The sequence below is a fragment of the Limanda limanda genome, chromosome 3 (genome assembly GCF_963576545.1).
Source record: "Limanda limanda chromosome 3, fLimLim1.1, whole genome shotgun sequence".
Taxonomy (NCBI): Eukaryota; Metazoa; Chordata; class Actinopteri; order Pleuronectiformes; family Pleuronectidae; genus Limanda; species Limanda limanda.
The window spans coordinates 22971152-22994734 of NC_083638.1; the positions used below are offsets into that span (position 1 = coordinate 22971152).

The following is a 23583-nucleotide window of genomic DNA, read 5'->3' on the forward strand; positions in this document are numbered from 1 at the left end:
GCTCAGGTTAGTGACCTGCTGCTTTGTGATGTCTTGTAAGATTTTGAGAGAACACCTCACCTTTAATCCCCCACTGTTCAACTAACACATTAGCTCAACCGCTCCTGACCCAGCCCTTGCGATAAAGCCTTTTATCCCGCTCAATAAGGTCATTTGAAGTTAAGTATTGATTTCTTATGGTGTCCAGAGAAAAAATGGATTTTTAAAGAGCTGTTAATTAGAGTTGCACACTGCATTATCTGGAGAACTTAATTTTGCCCGGGCTGGATTTTTAAACCCTGAGTGATACTTGCAGTCATCAATTAAAATCTTGAAAGCTGTAATGTCTGTTAGCAGAGCTTCATTCAGTTGACTTCACGAAATATGTTTTATATATGTGTGTACATATATTTGAGATACTGTGCAGCTATATAAAAAAATATACCCATTTGACTTAGGTCAGAAGTGGATACAATTTCTGGTTGCACTAAGTATATTTTGTTCACCTGCTTTTATGAACATTTCCATTCTGTCAATAGAAAATGTGGATTTTTTACAGGTTCTAAGTTTAATAGTTATATCCACCTGGTTTAGGTAGATACGTTGCTGTATTGATTCAAGCAAGGTGCAATGGAAGCAAACCTGGTGTGTTAATCTCAACATACATGAAGAGTGTTACTTCCGCTGTAGAGATCTGTGAGCACCAGGGACCCCTTAACCACACATGAATGATATTTTTATCACAGTTTTCACATTGTTATTGCTTGTATGACTTTATTTCGTGGAAATTCATTTGAGATTTAATAATTTTGTTTATACAATTGCACAAACTGTAGCTGATCATATCGGATTTTACTTTTAGCACAGGTATTAAAGATATTAACAAAGCCCTCTATTCAATAGAAAAATTCACGTCTGCATTCCTAACCAGTTCAGGACCATAAGAGACATTGGCATTGGTCTTCTGTGTAAATAAACACATAAAGTATCGCAAAGAATAAAACATTTTACAGTTCTGTCTTGTCATAAAATAGAGACATGTTTGAAAACCCTCTCATCGTCTCGTCTCTATCTGTCTTCGGTTCAGATATTCTCACGATTATAAATAAAGAAACAGCACTTAATTGAAGGTCTTTCTTATTTTATGTCCCAGCCTTTCTTGCCCGAGTGAGAAGTGAATAGAGCCGTTTCCTGCGGATGCGGGAGGAACACCCATGTGCAAGTGAGGCCAGAACTGAGAGAGGCTGAGAGAATTCAATGTGAGCCGCTGTATGGAAATCCTGAATCAGCACTGAGTTCGAAAAAGTGGGAAATTCCAACAATGTAGAGGTTTTGACACATTAAAACGATATGACCTTATATACAATAACAATGACAAGTTCTATTATCTACATTTTACTTCCTGGTTGGGAATCATTCCTGCCTGAATAGAACAAAGGATACATAAATACAGAGCCAGTGTAACAAGAAGATATATGGTCTATGAACTTTTCCGTTTCAGCCTGCAGGCATGTGTGTCTGTGTGTGTGTCTGTGTGCGTGTGTGTCTGTGTGTGTGTGTGCACAATGAGGAGGAGGGATTTCTATTGTCTCTCAGAGAAAAGCATTAGTGCTTGTGATCATCGTGGCGTCGCTCATACACCCGGCCTTGGAGTCTTTCTTATGGACCCACGCTTCTCGTACAAAGGCCCAACAATACAGGAAGTTAAAGCACTTGTCACAAGCAGCAGGTGGTTTGGAGTCAGTTGTTATGATCAGCAGAGATTATCTCCTGACTCTAACATGAGATTTCACTGTTAAACAGAGAGAAGAGACTTATACATGGTGGTGCTAAATCACCTGCAAGGCCATCTGTACACCTTTTGTTTTTAGTCGTTATTGTTTATGTTTATGTAGCTGACATACTTTTTTTTAATTCCAAGATTTGGTTGTTAGTCCTGTGTAAAATGATTCATCCCACATGATCCTTGTCCTCAGCGCAGCCTTTTGCCTTTTACCCACAGCTAACAATGCTAAATAATGCTAAACAGATAGCGTGGCGTTTTCCTTCCAAAAATGCCACTGTCAGTTTTCTTTCAAGTCACAAGTCACAGCTTCTTCCCCACTTGGCAAGCAGTGATTTCCCATTGATACTGCGAGTGAAAGGCTTCCTGGCTCTGCCTGCTCTTCCCAAAAACCTGGGCCGAATGCCTTCATATTGTTCGTTGAGTCTATTGTGATGCTAATGTCTGCCTGAGACCCTTGAGTCATCTATCACGGATGACAGGAAAGCTGGGGCCATTGTGTCGGCCTGCTACACGCACACACACGTGCACACACACAAGGAAATCAACATACAACAGGCTATGGTCTGTAAACCAAAAGAAAGGTTTGAATCAACAGATTAAAATCAAAATATTGTTTGGGTTAATATGAACAGTTGCAATTTAGGCTTAACCAACTGTTATATAAATTGTTGATTAAGTTGTTTATCATATTTTATATAATTATTCAGTCTTAAGTAATGGTGAAAAGCATTCATCCCAAGTTTCAAGAGCTCAAGGTCGCATTTTCATTCCAGAACAAAAATAACCAGTTTGCAATAACAAAACAAAAATTCACATTTCAGATGCTTGAACTGGGAAATATTTGATGTTTTCTTACTGAAACTATTCAAACTTAATTTTCTGTTGATTGACAGGAGCATGACGTTGTAGCTTCAGCAGTATTTTATATATTAGTTCTGTACTTAATAAATTAGAAGTCTAGGGCTGCATTGAATTACTATTAAATATCTATATATTTAAGTTGCCTGTCATTTTCTGAGGCTGAAGCTATAAGTTTTGTTCAGACCTGTGTTTTTGCTGCATGTCTTCCCTGCTCACTCTCGCCCTGTCACGCTTACACACGGTCCTATCAATAAAGGTACAAATTCCGCCAAAATATCTGAAAAACAATAAAAAATTTGCACAGTTTCCAAGGATATTTAGTTTTGAAGAACTTGAACTATCAAATATTTGTCAGTTCTGCAAGAAAAATGATTTGAACAATTAATGAATGATACTTTCTAGCCTGTTGTACCAAAGCCACCTCCGGTCTAACCACAGTTTAAAGGTATTGTAATGTGAACATTTAAAAAAACAAAGAATTGAATGAAGGGTTGATGAAAGACGGGTCTTATACTGTGTTGGGTAGCGTCACAGATTTGTCCTCGGTTCTGTCAGGCCCTGCTCACAGAGCTGAGTGGTAGGAGCCACACATGTCGGCAATCTGCCGACTGATTCTTGGCCAGGCCCGGCTCTGTCTCACTGTCTCATGGCAGAGTGCTGGGCCAGATGTGACTGTGGTTGTGCCTGCATTAGGAAAAAGTGCTGTTACAGGAAATGGATGCTTTTAAAAGGAGGAAAAGAAAAAAAACTGCACTGAGCAGTAAAGTATTGTTCTTGCTGCTCAGAGGATGTAACCAAGCCAGTTAAATTGTTTAATGTACCATTACTTAAATTAGACTGTTTGTGTTACACAGGTGTATAAAGGCGTTGGTAGTGAATTCAATGACAAGCATTTGGGTTTGCATGCTAGTGGAGATTCAGCAATGTTTTAGTGGTACTCTAGTAAAGTGGACATTTGGAAACATGAAATACAAGCCATGTTAATTGTCATGTCATATTGATTAGCCTTGTATGTTGCTTCTATTTTATACTACATTGATTGTTGAGTGTTTGCGTTGGATTTAAACACTGTTCTCAAGGACTTCTTGTGGACTGTCACTGAAGCCCATCACTAGAAATAAGATGTAAGAAGCTGTATCGGACAGCTGTGAGATGATTTATTCATTTTACAAATGTCTCAAACCTCTCTGCATGATTTCAAAAACGGTTCTTGATATCCTTTGTAGAGCTAAAACAATCTATATTTACTGAAATATTTAGTAGTTTCAGCTTTCCGTTTTTTAGAATAAGTGGTATTTTTTGTATTTAAAAGTAAATTGATCATATTTATTACTAAGACAATATGTGTTTCCATCTAACTAATAAACTGCTTCATTTTGAAATTAACTTAAAGTTGAATCCTTTGTTATCTACAATCGTGGTTTAAACTGATGTTCCAACAATCATACAGGGTGCAACCCATTAAGGGAGAGGTCGGAATATACCAGTTTCTTTGAGAAGGTTTTAAAAGCCAGAATACAATATAAACCTGAAATATGTTGTGCTCAGAGTAAATGACAAAACTCTCTCTTCACTTTACCTTTCTTGGAAAATCTAATTCTCTTTCACTTTAAAGTTGCACAAAGCACAGTAGGGCCTAAAATAGCTCTTACGCTTGAACTGACTAATGCAGAATTTGAGGGTATACATGTATTTTTCAAGGTACATGGAATCACATATTTATCAGCAGAAAGGATGATTGCACTCTTTAAAATATCTGGTTTTAGCAGGAGTTCGTAGTGAAGCAGAAAATGAGCAATGCAGGATTGATTTTTAACCAACTACATACATGTCTACGACTTTCACAGAAAACGAATCGGCGTCTACTTTGACGGTCGATCATCTGTAGGTAACCTTCAAAGGAAAACTTGGATGACCTGAAGATTTGCCTTGTCACAGCATTATCGTAAAGACAGAACCTTTGGAATTTAGGCTGCTATGTTGTTTGGTTCCATTCCCCACTCTCAACTTCTCCAGTGTGAAGATTTGCTGTGGTCATTAATTCAGTGTCTTTGAGTTTGGACTGTTGCTCAAACAAAACAAGCTATTATAGGCTTGAAGAAAATTGTCATCAGCATCTTTTCACCATTAGTTAATGGAACAAATCAATAATCAAATAATCGAGACAATAAACATCAGTCAGGATTATCAACTGTTGATTTCGACATTGAAAGTCTAATGGGAGGAAATGGTAAGTTATCTCTGGGTGTGGTACCTCTGAGGTTGGTCCACATGTCGACTGGGGACAATTCACTCCATTGTCATTCACAACAGAGGGAGCCCGTCCCAGGTTCCTCAGACAGAGGATGCTGAGGGCCAAATTGGATTTCTGACTGAATGAGGAATCAGCTGCTTGGAGACGGTCTAGAGAAAGCCGAGCCAGCGTCTCTTTGTGGGGCTGCTGCTGGAGTGCCATTCACATGTCGCCGATCTTCCACACTCATTGAAATTCTGAGGAGAGTTTACTCTGGCCAGGTGGAGGGCTCCTCTAGCTGCTAAACAACACAGACCTGCTCAGGGGTCACACTATAAATATTTAATCCCCTTCCTGCTGCTTTGAGTGACGGGAACACCCAATAAAGAGTTAATTTTCTTAGCCTTCTCCTGGCACTGCTACGACAGCAGGACCTTATTTAACCCTCAGCTCCTGTCTCAGTTGTAGATAGGTTGATCATTTAAAACGAATGGGAAGAAAATCTTTCGGGGCTTAGTTGAAAAAAATAGCCAGCACCCTCAATAAGATGACTTTCCCAAATTCAAAGTTTAGATCTTAAGCTCTGCCAGTGACACTCTGAATTTCAGTTGTATTAATTGTTCAACAGATTGGCTCTTAAAGTTGAATCATTAAATCAGTATACAAAGTACATAAAGCTATGCTTTAATCAAGCCTTAATGCATGTGAGCAAACTTTGAACCAAACATAGAAGCTGAAAAACTGACGATTTTTTTAATGAACTCCTTCCTGTACTAGTCTTCTTCTTTGAAAATGGTTATAGTCTTATGACTAGTTTTGGGAACCATAGTTGAGTTTAAATACATACATCTACTGAAAGTGCGACAAATTTATATTGTAATAACAAAATCCGCTTATCCGCAACGTCATGTAGACTTACTTTTTACAAAAACTGTCGGCAATTTGTTATTTGTGGAAGATCATTGATTTATTAGTTGGTAATGTAGCAGAGTAGCACTACATGGATTTCAGGAAGGAAAAGCTGAGTTTTATTGTGAATGTGGACAGCCACATCTTTTTTCAGGAATTGTTGTTTTGCAGAGCCAACTCAGGCAAGAAGAGAGAAAGAAAAAAAGAACATGGGCCAGCCAGGACCCACTGAGCTTTTTTCCAGCCTGGTGAAAAGAATGAATTATTCAACAGTAAGCAAGCTTTCAGCTGGCCATTTGTGTGCTTTGATCTACGAATCAGGAGTTTGCATGAATGCCTGTATTGTCATGTCATGTTTCCATAGTGTGTGAATTATTGAAAATAGCGCAGCCCTCCCCCTCCGCTACTACATCTAGTAAATTGTACACTGCAGGTGGCTGGACCTGTCACTCGCCAGATGTTGATGTTTATATGTCCAGCGTGGTCACATGACTGGGTTCATGTGTGTTGGCCTGGTTTAAATGTTCAGTGTGAAAAGAGCCATGGAGTCCACCTTCAAAAAACTCCAACAAATATGACGTTTTTTTGGGATTTATTATGGTAATGAACCATTAATTGATCATTATTGGTCAATCAATCATCACTTGCAAGACATGGATATAGCAGGTTTTGAGGTTTTGATGAAAGCTAGCTATACCTTGCTAGCATGAGTAGAATATAAGATCGCTGGTGCCACACAAGATGAGGCTTTAGGGCGATTATCTCCACCAGGGAGCTGATGTTTTCTTGTCTATTTGTCTGTTAGTAGGATTATGCAAAAACTACGAATCCGATTTTATTGAAACTGGCATCATGGATCTTGAAAATAAAATCTGATGATATCGAAACATCCACGAGGGTGTATAATTTGGTGAGGCTTAAAGGTGACTGTTGGCTCTTAGCTGAGAGGTATGCGCTATACCGAGTACCTTTCTAGTTACATTTCCATTGTTCTCTTGTCTATAGATCCATCAAAGGTGTCTGTTTATGTTCTCCGTCACATTCTCTGATCCGTGATGTGCCTCCATTGATAGAAGATGCCTTTTGTTCTGATTACCTGAGATACAGCTTATTAGCACATGTGCAACACGTTGTGGTCCCATTGTGTCGTAATAATAAAGTAAGACCATTAATTGATAATGAAGTGAACGTAGAAAAATGTGTCATTATGTTGAGGGTTTGGTGCATTTCATAGAGGAGCAGAACAGATCCATGGCATTGGTGGACTACAGCTGGACACATAATTAGAGAGCCTCCTTACCTATAATTTGTGTAATAGTTTTGGTTGGCGGCATGTTATTACCATATGAAAGGGCTAAGCTGGGGTCATGTGCATTGCTACAGCAATTAGAGCAGAGCTGAGGGCAGAAGAATGTTTGGAGCCGTTGTTAATTGGAAATCTCTACAAAGCTATGCTTTAATTATAATTTAGTCAGAGCTGCACTGTTTTAAACCCAATATATTCGGTAGCCATTATTTTCTGTAATAGTATGAACAGCTAGGACTGTTTCCTTTCAAAGCGTCGGGCTTTGAAGAGAATGAGATTGAATTAGATTAATTTGAAAGGCTGTGCTGCTGCCAGTTTTTTTTTTAATGCTAATGTCACATGGTGTTTTCATAGGGAAATTAGATCTGGTTTGTTTATAAGATATACATATCTTCTGTTTTGTACGGTTGCACACGCTATAGGTGCTTTGTCTAAATAAATCCATGACTACTACCTAAAAAGTTAATAAGCATTTTCCACATTCACAATTTGTATGTTCAGGGTTGTGTACCCTATGTACAAAGGTATTAATTCATTTAATTGAAGCAAAAAAACTTTTTCTGGAGCTTATCAGCGCTGCTGAATGATCAATGCCTCTACTTTTACCTACATTCATAAACTCAATCAACATTTTTGTTGTTTTTTTTAATTAAAAAACTAAAAATCAAACCCAGAAGCAACATAAAAAAACAAGATGATGAATGTTGAGCCTAAAGAATCACAGACACTTGTACACACTATCTGGAGCACACACACACAACAGTAAACTCTGTGGTGTTTTTTTTTGCAGAATGTTTTCTAAATTTCCACTCCTCCCTTGGCATTCAGAGTTTTTTTAAGTTTTTTTTTACATGTAACACCTTTCCCTTTGTTTTCTTGTTCACACAGGTCGCAATGAGCTGATAGCCAGATACATCAAGCTTCGGACTGGCAAGACGAGGACTCGGAAGCAGGTACGACAAGAGAGGAGATGTCTCTGTCAGATGTGAATGTGTGCAGTCTGTCGCCTTTGTTACTGCAGGAGAACAACAAATATAGACAGAGAGCAACACAATGCTAAGCTGTCCAGGGCACGTCTGAAGCTGACATAAATCAGAAATCCCTGGATTATTACATTTCCAAAATATGTATCGATATGACATGTAGCTTTTTACTAGGTTTGTGCAGTTTTCCCTTTAAAAAGCATACAGTATATCAACCTTTTTACCTGAAATGCAACCTGCCGATATCTACAGTAAAGCAGGTACTGTACATACAAATCTAAGATCAGTGCTGTTATGTGAAGAGAGAGGAGCCTGACAGTGGAAGTATTCCTCTGTATGACTACATCACAGAGGTCATGCACTTTGCAGTAAAATAGGCCTTTATTAACAGAAAGGTCGAAGCCTTAATGGATTGGTACCATCTCTGATCAAAGAGTATGGGCAGTGAGTGCATTCTGCTTTCTGCAACACACTGTATCACGCTTCTCCTTCCAGAGAGATGAGCTAAGATTCAGATACATAAATACATCTGTGCAGTAATACATCATAAAATGTAGGTTAATCAATCAGAATTAAGGGCTCTCTGTATATGTATATACTAATAAGAATGAGAAGGATGCTAGTTCTTGTATTCAAATGACCTGGTAATGACCAGCTCCGCCAGGCTTCAGTAACAACTGACTGATGTTCCCTCTAAACAGAAAATTCCCAGACTTGACCACTGACCTGAATAACAATGATAAACAGGCCGGCGTCTACAATGACGTTCGATCACTGTGTGTGTGTGTGTTTGTTTATGTGGATTGATCAGTCTGTGACTCTTCTCCTCAACACACAATCAGAATGAGAGAGAAAGACAAGAGAATTGATGCCCAACAGCAACACCTACACATCTGTTTCTGCTGTTTGAATGTATGTGTTATTTATGTTAATGTTAATGCTAACAAGCTGTTATTTTTTATCAGAGATAAGATTAAATCAGTCCGCAACAATTTTGATGATTGAATCATCATTTAAATAATTTTATAAGATATATTTTCAAAACAATTCCCCTTTCATAACCTCTAAAATTCAGATTTGTCCTTGTCCACTGAGTTTTCTATGATTCTAAAATCCAAACCTTTGGATTTTCTAATGTTGCTTGGAGAAAAAAAACTCTTTAAATAGTTCCGTTTGGGCTTTAGAAAACTTCTTACTTTGGGATTATCTTACAATTTCCTTTTAATCTAAATTTTTTATAATATTAACAAATATTTGCTCATACATTTCTTGAATTGTTTTTGTTTTATTTTTTATAAAATGCTGATCATAATAACCAGAGAATATTAAATCATTTTGAACTGTGTGAACACCAGCGGCTAACTTGGCTGGGGAAATGCCTCGTTCAGCTCCCGAAAGAATACAAGACGAGCCGATTCTCATTCAGCACACAGCAGATCACATCTGTATGTCTTAATGTGAGCTAAAGGGGCCTGCATCCTCCTTAATCAGTTCACTTAAGTAACGGCAACACACAGCATAATGCTTTACTTGCTGTTAGCTTGGTGTGTGGTGTGGACATGCTTCTGTTACCCACCTTATCTCCCTCAAGTGTTTCTAAACAAAGAACTGTGTATTCCACTTTGTACTTTCCTTTTGTTTTTGCCTGTTTTTTTTATACTCCCTCTTCTCTGTTTTAATGGAGGTGTCTAGTCACATACAGGTCTTAGCAAGAAAGAAAGTTCGAGAAATCCACGCTGCCATTAAGGTACGTCTGGCTTTGCCCAGTTGTAGGGGGCTTTTCATTGCCATGGTTACAGGCTCTTCCTTTGTTTTCCTCCCCTCCCCTACCCCGCAGGTGTCTAGTCACATTCAGGTTCTTGCCAGAAGGAAATCTCGTGAGTTTCATTCCAAGCTAAAGGTATGCGCTTTTCTGCTTTTGGGCTTGTCGGTTGCCGTGCGTCTTAACTTCCTGTTTCCTGTGGTGACAGAGTGAATGCCTGGTGCTCTGATTTACCCCCTAACCCTAATCCTTTGCTGACTGTGTTCATCTCACATGTTTTAACCCCCTCCACCCTCTCGCTCCATCTCTCACTCCTTCTGTCTACTTGATTTTATCTCTTTTATTCACCTTTCTGTATTGTCCCTTTGCTTTAAGCGTGGCTGCTCATCATATCAACGACTATGCTGTGAAAATAGTGACAGAGACAGAATAGACAATTCTCTCACCAGTGATTATAATTATTGTAATACATAAATAGCTAGCAATCTAAAAAAAAATTGGACTGGTAGTAATTTTTCGTTATACAACAAACTGACCGCTGCTGAATTTTATTTTTTTTAAAGCCATTACAGATACTGACAGTTAAAAAATATAATTAAAGGTCAGGGCGACTCATCGTCTGGAGATCATGAAAGTTTGTATCAAATTTCATGACAAAACATTTGAAATTTATTGAGCGATCTCAAAATAAGCAATGGACAGATTAACAGTAGATAAAGTTTGGGGGCGGGGGGGGTCTGTGTTAAATAAGAAAAAAGGCGATTACTTGTCTGCCTCCTTTGACAGTGTAACCCAACTTTCCCCCGCTGTCAAAGGCTCAGTGTCGTGCCTTCAGAGCGGAGAAAGGCCGTGAAGCCGGCTGTTTCTGAAATGCCCTCTCTGCTTTCTTGTTCTCCCTTCAGTCTGTTAATAACTCCGGGCTCTCACAATGCCATGGCTGTTTGTCGCTTTGCTTCCTCCTGGTTCAGATGTCGTCACTTCGGAGCGTTCCTGTCAGTTATTACAGCAACAGTGACGTCTGTAAAAAGAATCTCTGAAGAAAGTTTTTCAGAATGCCTTATTAAATGCAAATCAATGTGAATAATGAACTCTTGAATATCTCTGATTCGTATTTCAAGATATTCTATGAAGTAATGTTTAGACATGAAAAGATACTTCACCCATGTGCCCAGCTCTTGTCTTCTCTTCTCGGGGAGCCTGCTATACATTTTGACTTTCACACTTCAACTCAAATTAATGAGCCCTCATTAATCTCTGTGTGTGTATGTTTGTCCTAGGCTACCTTTGGGGACATTTCAGACTAAAAAAACAGTTATTTTGGGACTGCTCATACAAAAGGGGACAAAGCTTTAGAATAAAAACCTCAGTTGGGAAAATGATGATTTTTTTCAGTGGTTAAGGGTTTGGGTGAGGCAAGTAGTGGTTAAGGGTTAGCGTAATTCTGCTGGAAATGAATGCAAGTGTATGTAATGTCCCCAAAAGTGATCTATGACTGTGTGTGTAGGTGGGTGTGCTCTTGTACAGCTATCTTTGTGAGGACCAGTTTGAGTCATACGAAGTGAGGACATTTTGGTAAACCGAGGACATTTTTGGCCGGTCCTCACTTTGAGATCCCCCCTTTGATGGACGGTTTGGGGGTTAAGACTTGGTTTTTAGGTTAGGGTTAGGGTAAGAATAAGGTTAAGGGTTAGGCATTTAGTTTGGATGATTAGGGTTAGGGTAAGGAGCTGGAAATGCATTATGCCAATCAGTGTACTCACTAAGATAGAAGTACAAACATGTGTGTGTGTGTGTGTGTTAATGTGTGTTATAGTGTGTGTGTGTGTGTGTGTGTGGTTGTGTTGAGACAGAGTCACACAGGCTGCTAGCCACATGAATGCCTGGTCTTTCAGGGGCACAGGCGGCAGTCTGAAGAAAAACAGACAGCTTTTGTATGAATCCCTGTCTTTTCTCATTTAAAGCAAATTAGAGTTCAGTGGAAAAGAGAAGTACAAGAAGTGTGCCCCTCATTTCAGGAGGCATCAATGAAAACCTGCTGTTTCTGGTCCTGTCAATGGCATTTTAGTGAATTGACAGTCATTATGTTACTGCTCTGTTGTTCTGTCTGGAGCGAAGACCCCTGATCAGATTGTGAAATTTATAAATTTTAAGGACAAGACATTTGCCACAGAAACCAAGAATGATTTGTAAATATAAATGTAATAATCCTTTGTCATGACGTCTTATTTTCCCATGTGTTTGTTGTACTGTGTAAAGACGCCTGGACACTCAAATTAAAATAGTTTTCTACTGATAAAAGCATTTTTGAAAATTGTTGAATTACTTTACAGAATTTACACTAAAGCCCTGTTTGTTTGTGTTTAGGTTACAAGCATGGTAAGTATTCACTTCCTTCATTTGTTGTCCTGTAGCTGCTCGTCATGTGTTTGTGCTCATAGTGACACAATAGCTGCTGCCCAGTTTTTTCCCCAGTTTATTGGCATCTGTTTGTCCTCATATTATTGTTATAGTGCAGCTTGACTCTGCCAGCATGCTCACCTTCAGCTTGACAATGCATGGGTTTACTTGTGTGTGTGTGTGTGTGTGTGTGTGTGTGTGTGTGTGTGTGTGTGTGTGTGTGTGTGTGTGTGTGTGTGTGTGTGTGTGTGTGTGTGTGTGTGTGTGTGTGTGTGTGTGTGTGTGTGTGTGTGTGTGTGTGTGTGTGTGTGTGTGTGTGTGTGTGTGTGTGTGTGTGTGTTGTGTGTGTGTGTGTGTGTGTGTGTGTGTGCGTGCACTCTGCTGCAGCTTATAGTTTTTTTAGTTCAGCTCGACTTGAAGTAACTATATTAATGCACATTAAAGCTAGGCTTGTTAAATTTTGACTACAATTTGAAAACACAAAACTCACCTGCACATATCATAGCAACACGACCTTTAACAAGAGACTACGTCCCAGTGCACTTCTAGAGGATTTTTTTGGTTCTTCTTAAATTACTATCCTGTTAATTTAGCATGTCCATTTTGAATGGATTTGTATACAGCCGGATAATTAAATTAATAATAATGAACAAACCTAAACGGACCTGCTTCAGACTCTCAAAGTGTCATTAGTGTCCTTCGGTGTTGCAGGAAAAATTCCTTACGATGTTTTGACAGATAAATGCAGTCTTAATAGTACGGCTGCCGAACTAGTGTTTTACAAGTATTTTTGAAGTAGATCAACAAGCAAACTTTCATTTAAGTGCATACCACTGCTCAGTATTGTATATCGGAAGTCAATGGTAATTGTTTGACACATTCCTTTATAAAAAAAAGCCTACACTTAAATAGCAATGCTGATACATCTTCTTTTTAACCTGCTCGCTGTTTGCTGTTGTGAGAGAGGTCAGTGGTGCTTTCAGTGTGTTGTTTAGTCGGGGTTGTTGCTGCCTCTGCACCCCCCCCCCCCCTCTCTCTGTGTGGGTGCTAAGCCTTTTGTGACTGCTGTTAAAGGACCAAGCCGTGAAGGACAAAGCCCTCCAGAGCATGGCCTCCATGTCCTCGGCTCAGATCGTCTCTGCCACGGCGATTCACAACAAGCTCGGCCTGCCAGGCATCCCGCGCCCAGCCTTTCCTGGAGCAGGGGTAAGAGCCTCATCGGCTGCAGCGCCCACCACTCCACCCCCGCTTTTGATCCTCCTGGGGCCAGCTTCACCCCCGGCAGCCACGGGGCCAAACACACCGACAGCCAGGCCAAATCACATTACACACTGCATCTTATTTGTGCCTATCAGATAAGCAGATGATCAAAAGAAGTGGTATTCAAGATAACTACATCCACTGAACAAGGAGCTAAAAGCCAGTTTGATCTTGTAGCTCACAGCTGCTCACAATTGGATGTTGTTTGTACTTTGTACTTTGTTGTCTATTTATACATCTTATTGTCTAGTTATGGCAGGGTATGATATCGACCGGTCAGCCGGGATCGTCACAAGAGTAAGTATCACACGTTGACCTCAGAGTAGAAAACTTCAGCTTAAAATTCTTTTTTTTTTTAAATGTTGTTTCTCTTTCTCTGCTCCAGTATTAAGCCTTTCACCCAGCAAGCCTACTCCACTCAGCCAGCAGTCACAACAGCCATTTCAAGTAAGAATTTATTTCATTTAAAAACTTTCAAGGAAAAATAATCCAAAATGAACCTCTCTTTTTTTTGCATTTTTGTACCCTCTGATATGGCTCTTCTTTGATAACTTTCATCATAAGCCAGCTGAAGATCAAACTCACTTCCTTGTCACTTTGTCTTTTCCCTGCTTGATTGGAGGCAGTTCAGAACCTCCTCGATTGTCACTTTTTGCTGTGAAACTATCAGGTTTTGAGGATCTGGTTTGAGTCTACAAATCTAATCAGAATCAGCTTCTCCATATTATGTATATATGCTGTATATATATTTAATATTTTTCATTACTTACTATTACTTTTTTAAGGTTTATTTTTACTTGTAAGGTTTCCAGCAGTTCATGTTGCACAACCATAACAAGAAAGAAATCAACAAAAAGTCCTGTTATGCAACATTTTGTTTCATTCTTTTTTTTGCCATTTGAAACTTGCTTATTTAATTGCATACCTCAACCAAGGCCCAACCGTCCCATTATGAAACCACTTAAACTTCAATAGAGCCCGAATATTATTTTGATCTTCACTGATTTGAGCCTGATTTTCTTAATATTAAAATTCATGTTTATTTTCTGAGAAGTCAAATTGGCTGATCATTCAACCTTCCTTTGTGATCCCACTCCATAATTTAATGGATTCCTTGGCCCATGTTCCTTCCTTCCACCATGTTTGGAGGAAATCCAGGAATGTTATTGTGTAATCTTAACAAACAAAAAAACTTAACCTCCTTGTTAGAGACAAAAACATCTGTTGCCTGCGAATACAGAACTCATGGAGATGCTGGAGACTTTGTGCTGTGATGTAATATTATCACAAACATGACAAGGTTGTTGTGTTTTAACTTTTTGGATGATCAATGTTTTGTCCCAGTGTCAGTGTTTGTTACTTCCTGCATTGAAGTGGGCACAAACAACAGAAGTAACATTTTAGAAATCAGAAAGTACAAACTAATCCCACAAAGCTTCAAACAAGTAAAGATCAAATTGCGGCAAAAACTGTGGCGTTGCTATGAGTGAAACCTAACTATTTATTGTGGTGCGCCTAAACCTGACTACCAGCAGATGTTCCTAATTAAACTGTCCTAATCTAATCTAATAGGACAAAGGATTTATTTATTCTAAAATGACCCATTTCATGCTGTAAAACAACCCTGTGAGAGGATGAACCTTACTCTGGTTTTACTTCAGGTTACGAGTCCACGGCAGCTCCAGCTCCCACCGCACCAGCATGGCAGGGCCGCTCCATCGGCACATCTAAACTCCGACTGGTGGAGTTCTCCGCTTTCCTAGAGCAGCAGAGAGACCCCGACTCAGTGAGTAAAGCATCATACCACAGCATGAAATCTATCTCGTGGTGTTGATTCACACCTCTTATCGTCCAGGCCGTTCCTCTATGAATACACTGGGTCAATTTCCCAGGCAGACGGGTCAGCCGAGACGAGGCCAAAACAAGCTGAGGAGGGTAACGTCTGGCGTGCAGAGTCGCACAGCAGGAAAACCTGCAGGAATACTGTATATTAATCAGATCCTTAGAAGATCTGCCAAAACTATATTTGAACTGCAGACTTCGGCTCAGCGGGATAAACAACAGACTCACTATGAGTTCACTTATCAGCAGCTCACATTTCATACTTGCCTTAATGTTTGTCTACATTTTCCCGTGCACTCGCTCTCTTCTGGTATTGATATGTCATGACAACGGCCATTAATCTTACATGCAGCAGTGCCCTAAAGGCCACACGCTACAGCGGCTGCTCTGTGAGCTTTTAGACTGAAGTGCAGTTGCCACATGACAGTTTCATATGCTCACAGTGAGGGCAACAAACCTCTGGAAATCAAATGTTATTCTCTGATTTGTTGCTTCTCTTTCTGCTGGTGGCAATGCATCATGGGTTTTAAGCTGAACAGAGCTGTTTTTATTCACTTTGTAAAAACATAATTCAAATATTCTCGTTTTAAAAGTTTAAAGCAAGAGATCCAACCTCAGTGTAATTTTATATTGTCAATTTAGGTGATTGTTGCTTTGATACAGAAATGTTGCTTTTCATGTGAGTGAAGACTGAATCCTATACTCTTCCACCATCCGCCTGAATTATTTTACCTCATTTAAAGCTCATGATTGATCTTTCTTGCTTATCATAATAATATCAAACTTTAATATCCAGCATCCCTGCCTTGATTAACATAAGGGGATTTTTTTGTTTGTGAGCAGAATAATTTTGCCTAATTTTATTCTAAGGGTTTTTTCACATCATCAGAGTATATTGTTACCAATCTAACTCCGGCTATAGACGTTAGTAAATTGCTATAATTGTCTTATTTTACTTGTCTTTGTATATTCACTTTGTGTATGTGCAATAATGTTATTGATTAATTTAATTTCAGTTTTATGTGACATGTTTTTTTTATTTTTCTAAATGACAATAATACAACTTGAAATACATATTTTTGTATTTTTTCCTAATGTTATCTATTTGTTTCCTTTTTCAGTACAACAAGCACCTATTTGTACATATCGGCCAGACAAATCACTCCTACAGCGACGCCCTGCTGGAGTCGGTGGACATCCGTCAGATTTATGATAAATTCCCTGAAAAGAAAGGCGGACTGAAGGAGCTGTACGCGAAAGGTCCACAGAACTGCTTCTTTCTTATAAAGTTCTGGGTGAGTTTTATTTGTCATGAATTTGCCAAAGCAATATACAAAATGTCAGCATTGCAGATGAATTCCTTGATATCATTAGTAATGTTTTGCACATTGTGGGATGTTTGACGGCAGAATCCTGTTGAGAAACAGTCTGTTCGGGTTCATCTTTAGTTACTGGGTGTTATCACTCTACACAGTCATGACTGCTCTCTTAATGTTTGCAGAATGCACCCTGCTATATTTGGACTTGCATAGCAGGAGAGCTTTTGATCAAAGCACTCACTAATTCAGTGTAATATCTCCAAACAATGGAGTGACCTAGTTGCACTCCTAATGGCTGTTTAAACATTGCATGTATTTCCTCCTTGATGCAAAATGCTAACTAGCGGCAGCCAACAAAGTAGAGACCGCATGCACTTGGACCAAGTCCCTTCAAATTCCTTTTGAAGTGAGCGACCAATCTAAATTTCAAATGAAAGACAGAATCTGCACAATAATGAACGTATAACTGCTTTGCTTAATGAAGGAGGAGAATGTTGTAGGAGGACGTCTCCTCTCTTTGTGTCCATAATGAACAGGATGTTCAGGGCATAGAAAGGCTGCCCTCTGGGAGCAGACAGGTTCAACATTATAAATCAGTCTTTTAATGTAACTTCATTTAATCCTCCTTACAATCTTGTTTCCAATATGGACACATTAACATACTGATTCAGATGCTGCCTGAGATCTTCTAATTTGGTTTTCCATCTCAACAGCGCTTTGATCAGAAGTTTTTAATGCTGAGTTTGATACATTTTACAGTTACCATGTTAAAACCAAAGTCTGACTTCCTCTGAAGGTGCAGATATGTACTGTCCCCAGTTCAGTACTACACTATGTACTCTGTCTTCATGTTTCTACACTTCCAGAGTGTATAGAACAAATTTCAGACACTTGTGTGGGTTGATACAAGTGTTTTAAACTGATTGCACTGCCTTTGTTGTGAGTCTTTACAAGGCCAGTGTCAGCTACCCTCAAAGCTGCTATGATCAATACTTTTATGAGAAGGACAATGTGAAAAGAAGATGGCGTGTGTGTGATGTTTCATAGTGATAAATACACAGACAGTTATCGCTTTAATCTGCACCTTCCATCTGCTCAGTTTCAGTTAGTTTCCCTGTCTGTTCTGAGACTTCACTGTTTTGGTTCACACGCTTCTCTCAGAGCTTCTTCTTCACCTGTTCAACTGTTTACTGAAGAAAACCCTCTAATAAACCCAAATCGATGTGGATCTTAGTGGAGCATACAGCCTCTAAGGGGCCAGATATGTTTTTGATTTAACTTAAGTTTGGACGTGGGGATTCTTTGCACTGTTGGGTTGATATTCAAAATAATGTTCGAATGGCAAGAAAGTTTTTTTGTTAGTGCTTGGATGCCTGTTGTTATGGCCACTGATTAGATTTTGCTCTTGGTTTTAGGTTTATTGCCACTACCCACAGATTTCATCTTAAAAACCATCGTACCTTCAAGGTTTAAGTGGGAACATTACATTCCAAGGGTTTGTTTTATATGAAATAATTAATTGTTTGATGAAACCCGGGGAACATGAATGTGTTTATGTCTGATCTTAAACGAATTTACTAAAGGTGTTTACAGTCTGCCTTTGGTTAAACAGAGATGTGTAATTGTATTGTATACAACAATTGTATACAGATGTGCAAGGTCAGGATACACTGTAATACACTGTATTTATCTGTTTGCTGTTTTTTGTGTGTGTTTTAACCTCTAATGTGGACATTATACACATATCTGCATCAACAACTTTTTTTCCTTCTGCTCCTAAGGCCGACTTGAACTGCAACATTCAGGATGACACCGGCTCTTTCTATGGCGTCACAAGCCAGTATGAGAGCGCAGAGAACATGACCATCACATGTTCTACGAAGGTCTGCTCCTTTGGCAAGCAGGTCGTCGAGAAAGTTGAGGTACGGATTTTACATTATTTTAATCAGAGCGATGATTAAAAGTCTGTGATTGTGCACGCTTTCTGAGCATGTGTATTTTGTATCTCTTGTTCCGCAGACTGAATACGCACGGTTTGAGAATGGGCGCTTCGTCTACAGAATAAGCCGGTCTCCCATGTGTGAATACATGATCAACTTCATCCATAAGCTAAAACATCTACCGGAAAAATACATGATGAACAGTGTGCTGGAGAACTTCACCATCTTACTGGTAATCACTTCACTGACCTGAGTGGGTGAGGTCCCTCTGCAGGACCCTCATTCTTCTTCTCTCCCCGCTGCTGTGAGGGCGTGTTGGTCGCTCTGGTTAGCTTTAAAAAAAAAAAAAGAGGGGGTGTTGTGTGGAGATGAGTTCCTCTCGCTGGTCTCACATTCCTCTCATTCCACAGAGGATGAAACGCCGTGTGTGGAGCCTCATTATCTGCAGGGGGAAAGGGAGGTGGCAGGAGGAACCCCTTGTTATTAGCCATCACATGGGGTCTTAAAATGTCATTCACCACTATTGACAAAGAAAAAAGAAAAAGAAAGACCTAGATCCCCATGTGGAAGGGGGGGCACTCAGGATGTCAACCGGGGACCCGTTTCTTAAAAGTATACAAGATGAGGACGATTGTGAAAAATACCAACACGAGATTCCTCCTAAATTATTGTTAATTAACAAATTCTTTAGACTGACTCAGGGAAAGTCAAGATGTCTAAGGAACAAAAGCGGCAGGAGGAAGCAAAAAAGCTTTTGTTCAATTTAAAGTTTATACTTTCAACCGCTAATGCTTTAAGTGACTTTTAATATAAGGTGAGAAATGATGTTCGAAGGAATTAGCTAAAAATGTATTTTTGCGCACTCTGTCTGCAATTTTCTGTCATCATTGTCTCCATGGATAAATTAATCCTTCACTACCAGGAATTATACAGGCAGAGAGCCAACCGCTCAGACTGAGGACTCAGCATTACACTTTGTTTCATTAATCAATGACTTCATGTTTAAACCTTTATTGGAGAGAGAGACTCAAAGCAACGACCTATATCAGTGCTGCAAGGTCTGGTAGACAAACATATAATTATATATATTATTATTATATTATATATTCTTTCTAATGATTTTACAAAAATACAATATGTAAACTGCAGCAGAACTGAGGCTGAACTCTTACAAGAAGAAAGCAGAATTCGGACTTAAATCAAAGTTTTAGCTATCGAAGGTTTGTAAGGTGTGTAAGATTAAGGTTAAAGGGATCTAGTGGCAGAGATTGAATATAAAAATAATCCTGATGTGTTTTTACTATTGTGTTTCATCTAAATTGTACAAATTGTTTCTTTACCCTTGAACGGGCCCTTTATATTTAAATACTTTATATTTAAATCAGTAGTGTGCATTCTCCATGGAGGCATCCATGTTTTTTACAGTAGCCCAGACTGGACAAATTGAAACCTTTTGAGTTTTTATGACAACTAAAGGCTGCCACAGGCTGAGCTATTCAGCTGCAATATGTAACTTCACCACTAGATGTCACTCAATTGTACGCACTAAGCCCTAAGTACATCTGACCTCTGGTCCTTTCAATTTTATAGATTTGTTGAAAGTCAAGTCCTTTTTCTCGCCCTGACTTCAGTCCTCACTGATTCCACTCCTGACGGCCCTTTCTGTTGCAGGTGGTGACGAATAGGGACACCCAGGAGACGCTGCTATGTATGGCGTGTGTGTTTGAGGTTTCAAACAGCGAGCACGGCGCCCAGCATCACATCTACAGACTGGTGAAGGAATGAGAAGCCCCTTCTTTTCACAGACTTACCAACCTCAAAAACAAGTGGCAGTGCCTCTACCTGAAAGTCACACCTAGAACGCTTTCTGGTCATGGAATCGGGTGAAGTTGGTCGCTATATATTTTGTTTGAATATAAGTGTTTGTTATTTGACTGCAGCTGTGAATTGCGGTACAGTTGTTTTATGTTTAAATACGGGATGTTTAAACTATGTTCTGTTGGGCATAAATGTGGCCGTTCTTAAAGAATTTACTTGATTCATTTGGTAAATGGAAATCTGTGCGTCGTCTTCTGCTTCGTCTCGTAGACTAAGAAAAAAAACTGAAAAAAAACGGAAGCTGGCCTTTTCTACCAGTAGGCTCATGTGGTCTGTGTAATATGTTTGCGTGTGTTTCGTACATCTGTAGTTTATGATTTGTGAGCATATATACTGTAGATATACAGACATGCACCCACAGCCAATAGATTTTCCAAAGAAACAAAAGTAACACACTACAATCACAGTCTCTGAAAGAACAGACGTATATTTATCCCCACTGAAGCACTCCAAGTCAAACACTACGAGCAGAATGAATGCACTGTAAAAAAAAAAAATACAATACAAATGTTTTGCTAGAGTCTACTACATAAAGGAAGTCAATCTTTTCCACCTGTTATTCATCTCCTTGCTGCAAACGAGTCTTTCCTCTGCCACAACTGAGAATTTCCTCTGCAAACATTCCTCCAAACAGACTCAACTAGTCCAAAAGCACTTTTCTCCCCTCCCTGGAGTCGCCTTACTGATATATCTTTCTCTTTTAGATCTGTGGTTTCTATAATCGTTACAGTGTAAGTCACTTGTAGACAGCAGACGTTGTTCAGAATCTCCTCCCCCCCTCTGGGATCGCCGCGTAATGACTCCTTCATATTCACATGTTTCTGTGGCCTACACTGATCCCGAGCCTTAAACATCTTCTAGCTGTGTGTGAACTCCAAAACATGCCACAAATACTGTGATCTCTATACGTGGGAAGACACTTTATAAGTTTGCATCGTGTAAGAAAATTCATATTACAAACAGCCAAAGTGTAAGTGTACAGTGCCTTAGATTATATCCTGACATCACCCTTTGCTTTGTTTCAAGTCGAAAATCTATTTTGTGGATGAGACCGGAAAATAGACTCACCAGTACACTCCGAAAAAAATCCAGTGTCTTTTGTTTATTGTTGGTTTTTCCAGAGGCAGAATCCTTTATAATTGTGAGTCCGTTTGCAAATTTAAGGTCAAAATCTGTTGTGATACAGGTTCTATTTTTCTCTAAACTCTGTAATATGTGTCCTAAAATCTCAGTCTTTTTCTGAGAGTGTACTTTAAACACAGACCGACTGCCTTTCCTGTTGTAACAGACCAAAAAAAAAACAGAGATACAGTCAATCTTCTGTCCTGTCCTGCATGGTAGCAAGGAAGTGCCTTCGGTTTGAAATTTACAGCTTCAAAAAGTCGAAACACAAACTTCAAAAATTCAAATGTTGCTAGACCAAAAAGGGAGACACAAGTGAGACCGATCACCACATTGCCTTTTGTTTGTAATGTCAGCAGGGGAAAGCTGGATACTGGTAAAGTAAAGGATCTATACATTTTATTTTAAATTGATTTCACTAATGATGATGTATTTGAAGAAAACCGTTTTTTCTTTGCTTCTTTGAGACACCTGCGGATACAGCTGCTGACTGCACGCAGGATGTCCACTCTAGTTCACTGCAGCCGTCTGCTTCGTGCACACTTGCAGGTTCAAGTGTTTTGTTTATTTTATAAGGAAATAAAAGGTTCTTTGGAAACTTTAAAGTTTCCTCTTTCCCGCAATCACAATGTGAAAACCACAGAAAACATCCGACCTTCTTAATGTTACCTTTGACGACGCTGCAGGGACCAACATGCTTTTATTATCATATATATAATTTTAAATAATTATTATCAGTACGTCTGTAGAACAATTTCCAGACAATCATTTGGATCTGTTTTAATGCGGCAAAATCTGAACTTTTTTCCATATTCTGTTTAAGACGCTGTTTGTTTTACTGCCGCTGTGGACGAGGCCGTCAAGGTTAAAATGCGTGTCAACGCTAAGGACCATAAATACTCCGACTCTTACGCTTTCTTACAACTTCATCATCTAATGTGTTTTAATCGAGCTCTAGATGAATGCAGACGATGTCTCTGGTGGATGCAGATAAAATCAATCATTCAGTATTTCTGCCACAGTCCTGTGGACACTGGAGTGTTAAACAGGCCTTTTCTTATGTTTACCCTGTGTATCTGTTCACATTTATTGATTATTACTTAGTGAGATGTTCTTATTGTACTTGTATACAGTTGTACTTGGTTTTGTGATGACATTGTCTGTATATTGCAAGCCCAATAAGATGGTTAATGATGTTACTGCTGCACTGCTGGTACATTTCCACATGTCGTCCCAACACGTAGAAAAAACAGCAGGGCTGAGGCCTCCAGTGGCGTGAATGTCAGGTGGACTATTTCAAAAGGAAATGGACTCAAAAAATGTCAAATAAAAAAATCTGCTAAGTTGAGGAATCATGCTACAAACAAATCAGCAGTCTAGCTCTTGTGTTTTGTAATTCTGTAGGTACTCGTACCTTTCTGTTTCATGACCATTCTCCGTCGGTGACTTTGAAGTGACTCTTCACATGGCTCACATATAGTCGTCATGCACACATTTTGGTTTTGTGTGCAGACTTTTATTCTTTGTAAAAAGGGGCTTTGTAAAAAACGATATCTCAGCTTTTTCTTGGTACAGGTGTGTGATATCTTCTCATATCCATGACAGTAAAGTGTTGGAGCAGAAGGAGAGAAGAGAAGCTCTGCTATGTTTCTGTGTTCTGCATATGGTCGTGTTTTTGCTCTGTAACATTATGATGCCTTCTTGATAATATAGTTATTTTGTAGCTTTCTAGATACTTTCTATGTATACAAATACTGAAGTTAAATAAATTTGAAACATGTCGCCCCTTTGTTGTCACTTCAGAAAAACACTTTAATTATGGTAAAGAAGCATTTCAGTGTTTTCCAACACACTGTTTTGGTTGATTCATGCTGGACGGAGGCAACATATGTTTAACTCTTAAACTGCAAACACCTCAGATGAACAGCAGGTGGAGCCAGACACTTTAGTTTATTCTGTCCATCTCCTTATTTAACTCTTTTTCATGTAGACCACTGAAACACGGA

General features: G+C 39.2%; 1 protein-coding gene across 5 annotated transcripts in view; it reads left to right on the forward strand.

Annotated features, from left to right (window-relative positions):
* The window catches only part of tead1b (TEA domain family member 1b), a 43984-nt gene extending 20626 nt beyond the window's left edge, over positions 1 to 23358 (forward strand). For 2 of the 5 annotated variants that reach the window (XM_061067928.1, XM_061067929.1), the window contains exons 3-13: positions 7963 to 8027; positions 9742 to 9957; positions 12184 to 12195; positions 13291 to 13422; positions 13727 to 13773; positions 13862 to 13923; positions 15138 to 15262; positions 16440 to 16613; positions 18419 to 18559; positions 18657 to 18809; positions 20249 to 23358. In XM_061067928.1, the coding sequence (XP_060923911.1) occupies positions 7963 to 8027; positions 9742 to 9957; positions 12184 to 12195; positions 13291 to 13422; positions 13727 to 13773; positions 13862 to 13923; positions 15138 to 15262; positions 16440 to 16613; positions 18419 to 18559; positions 18657 to 18809; positions 20249 to 20362 (1241 nt within the window). In that variant the 3' untranslated portion in view covers positions 20363 to 23358. The remainder of the gene's footprint in view (positions 1 to 7962; positions 8028 to 9741; positions 9958 to 12183; positions 12196 to 13290; positions 13423 to 13726; positions 13774 to 13861; positions 13924 to 15137; positions 15263 to 16439; positions 16614 to 18418; positions 18560 to 18656; positions 18810 to 20248) is intronic. The other 3 variants (XM_061067930.1, XM_061067932.1, XM_061067931.1) reach the window with 3 other exon arrangements.
* The last annotated feature ends 225 nt before the right edge of the window (positions 23359 to 23583 follow it).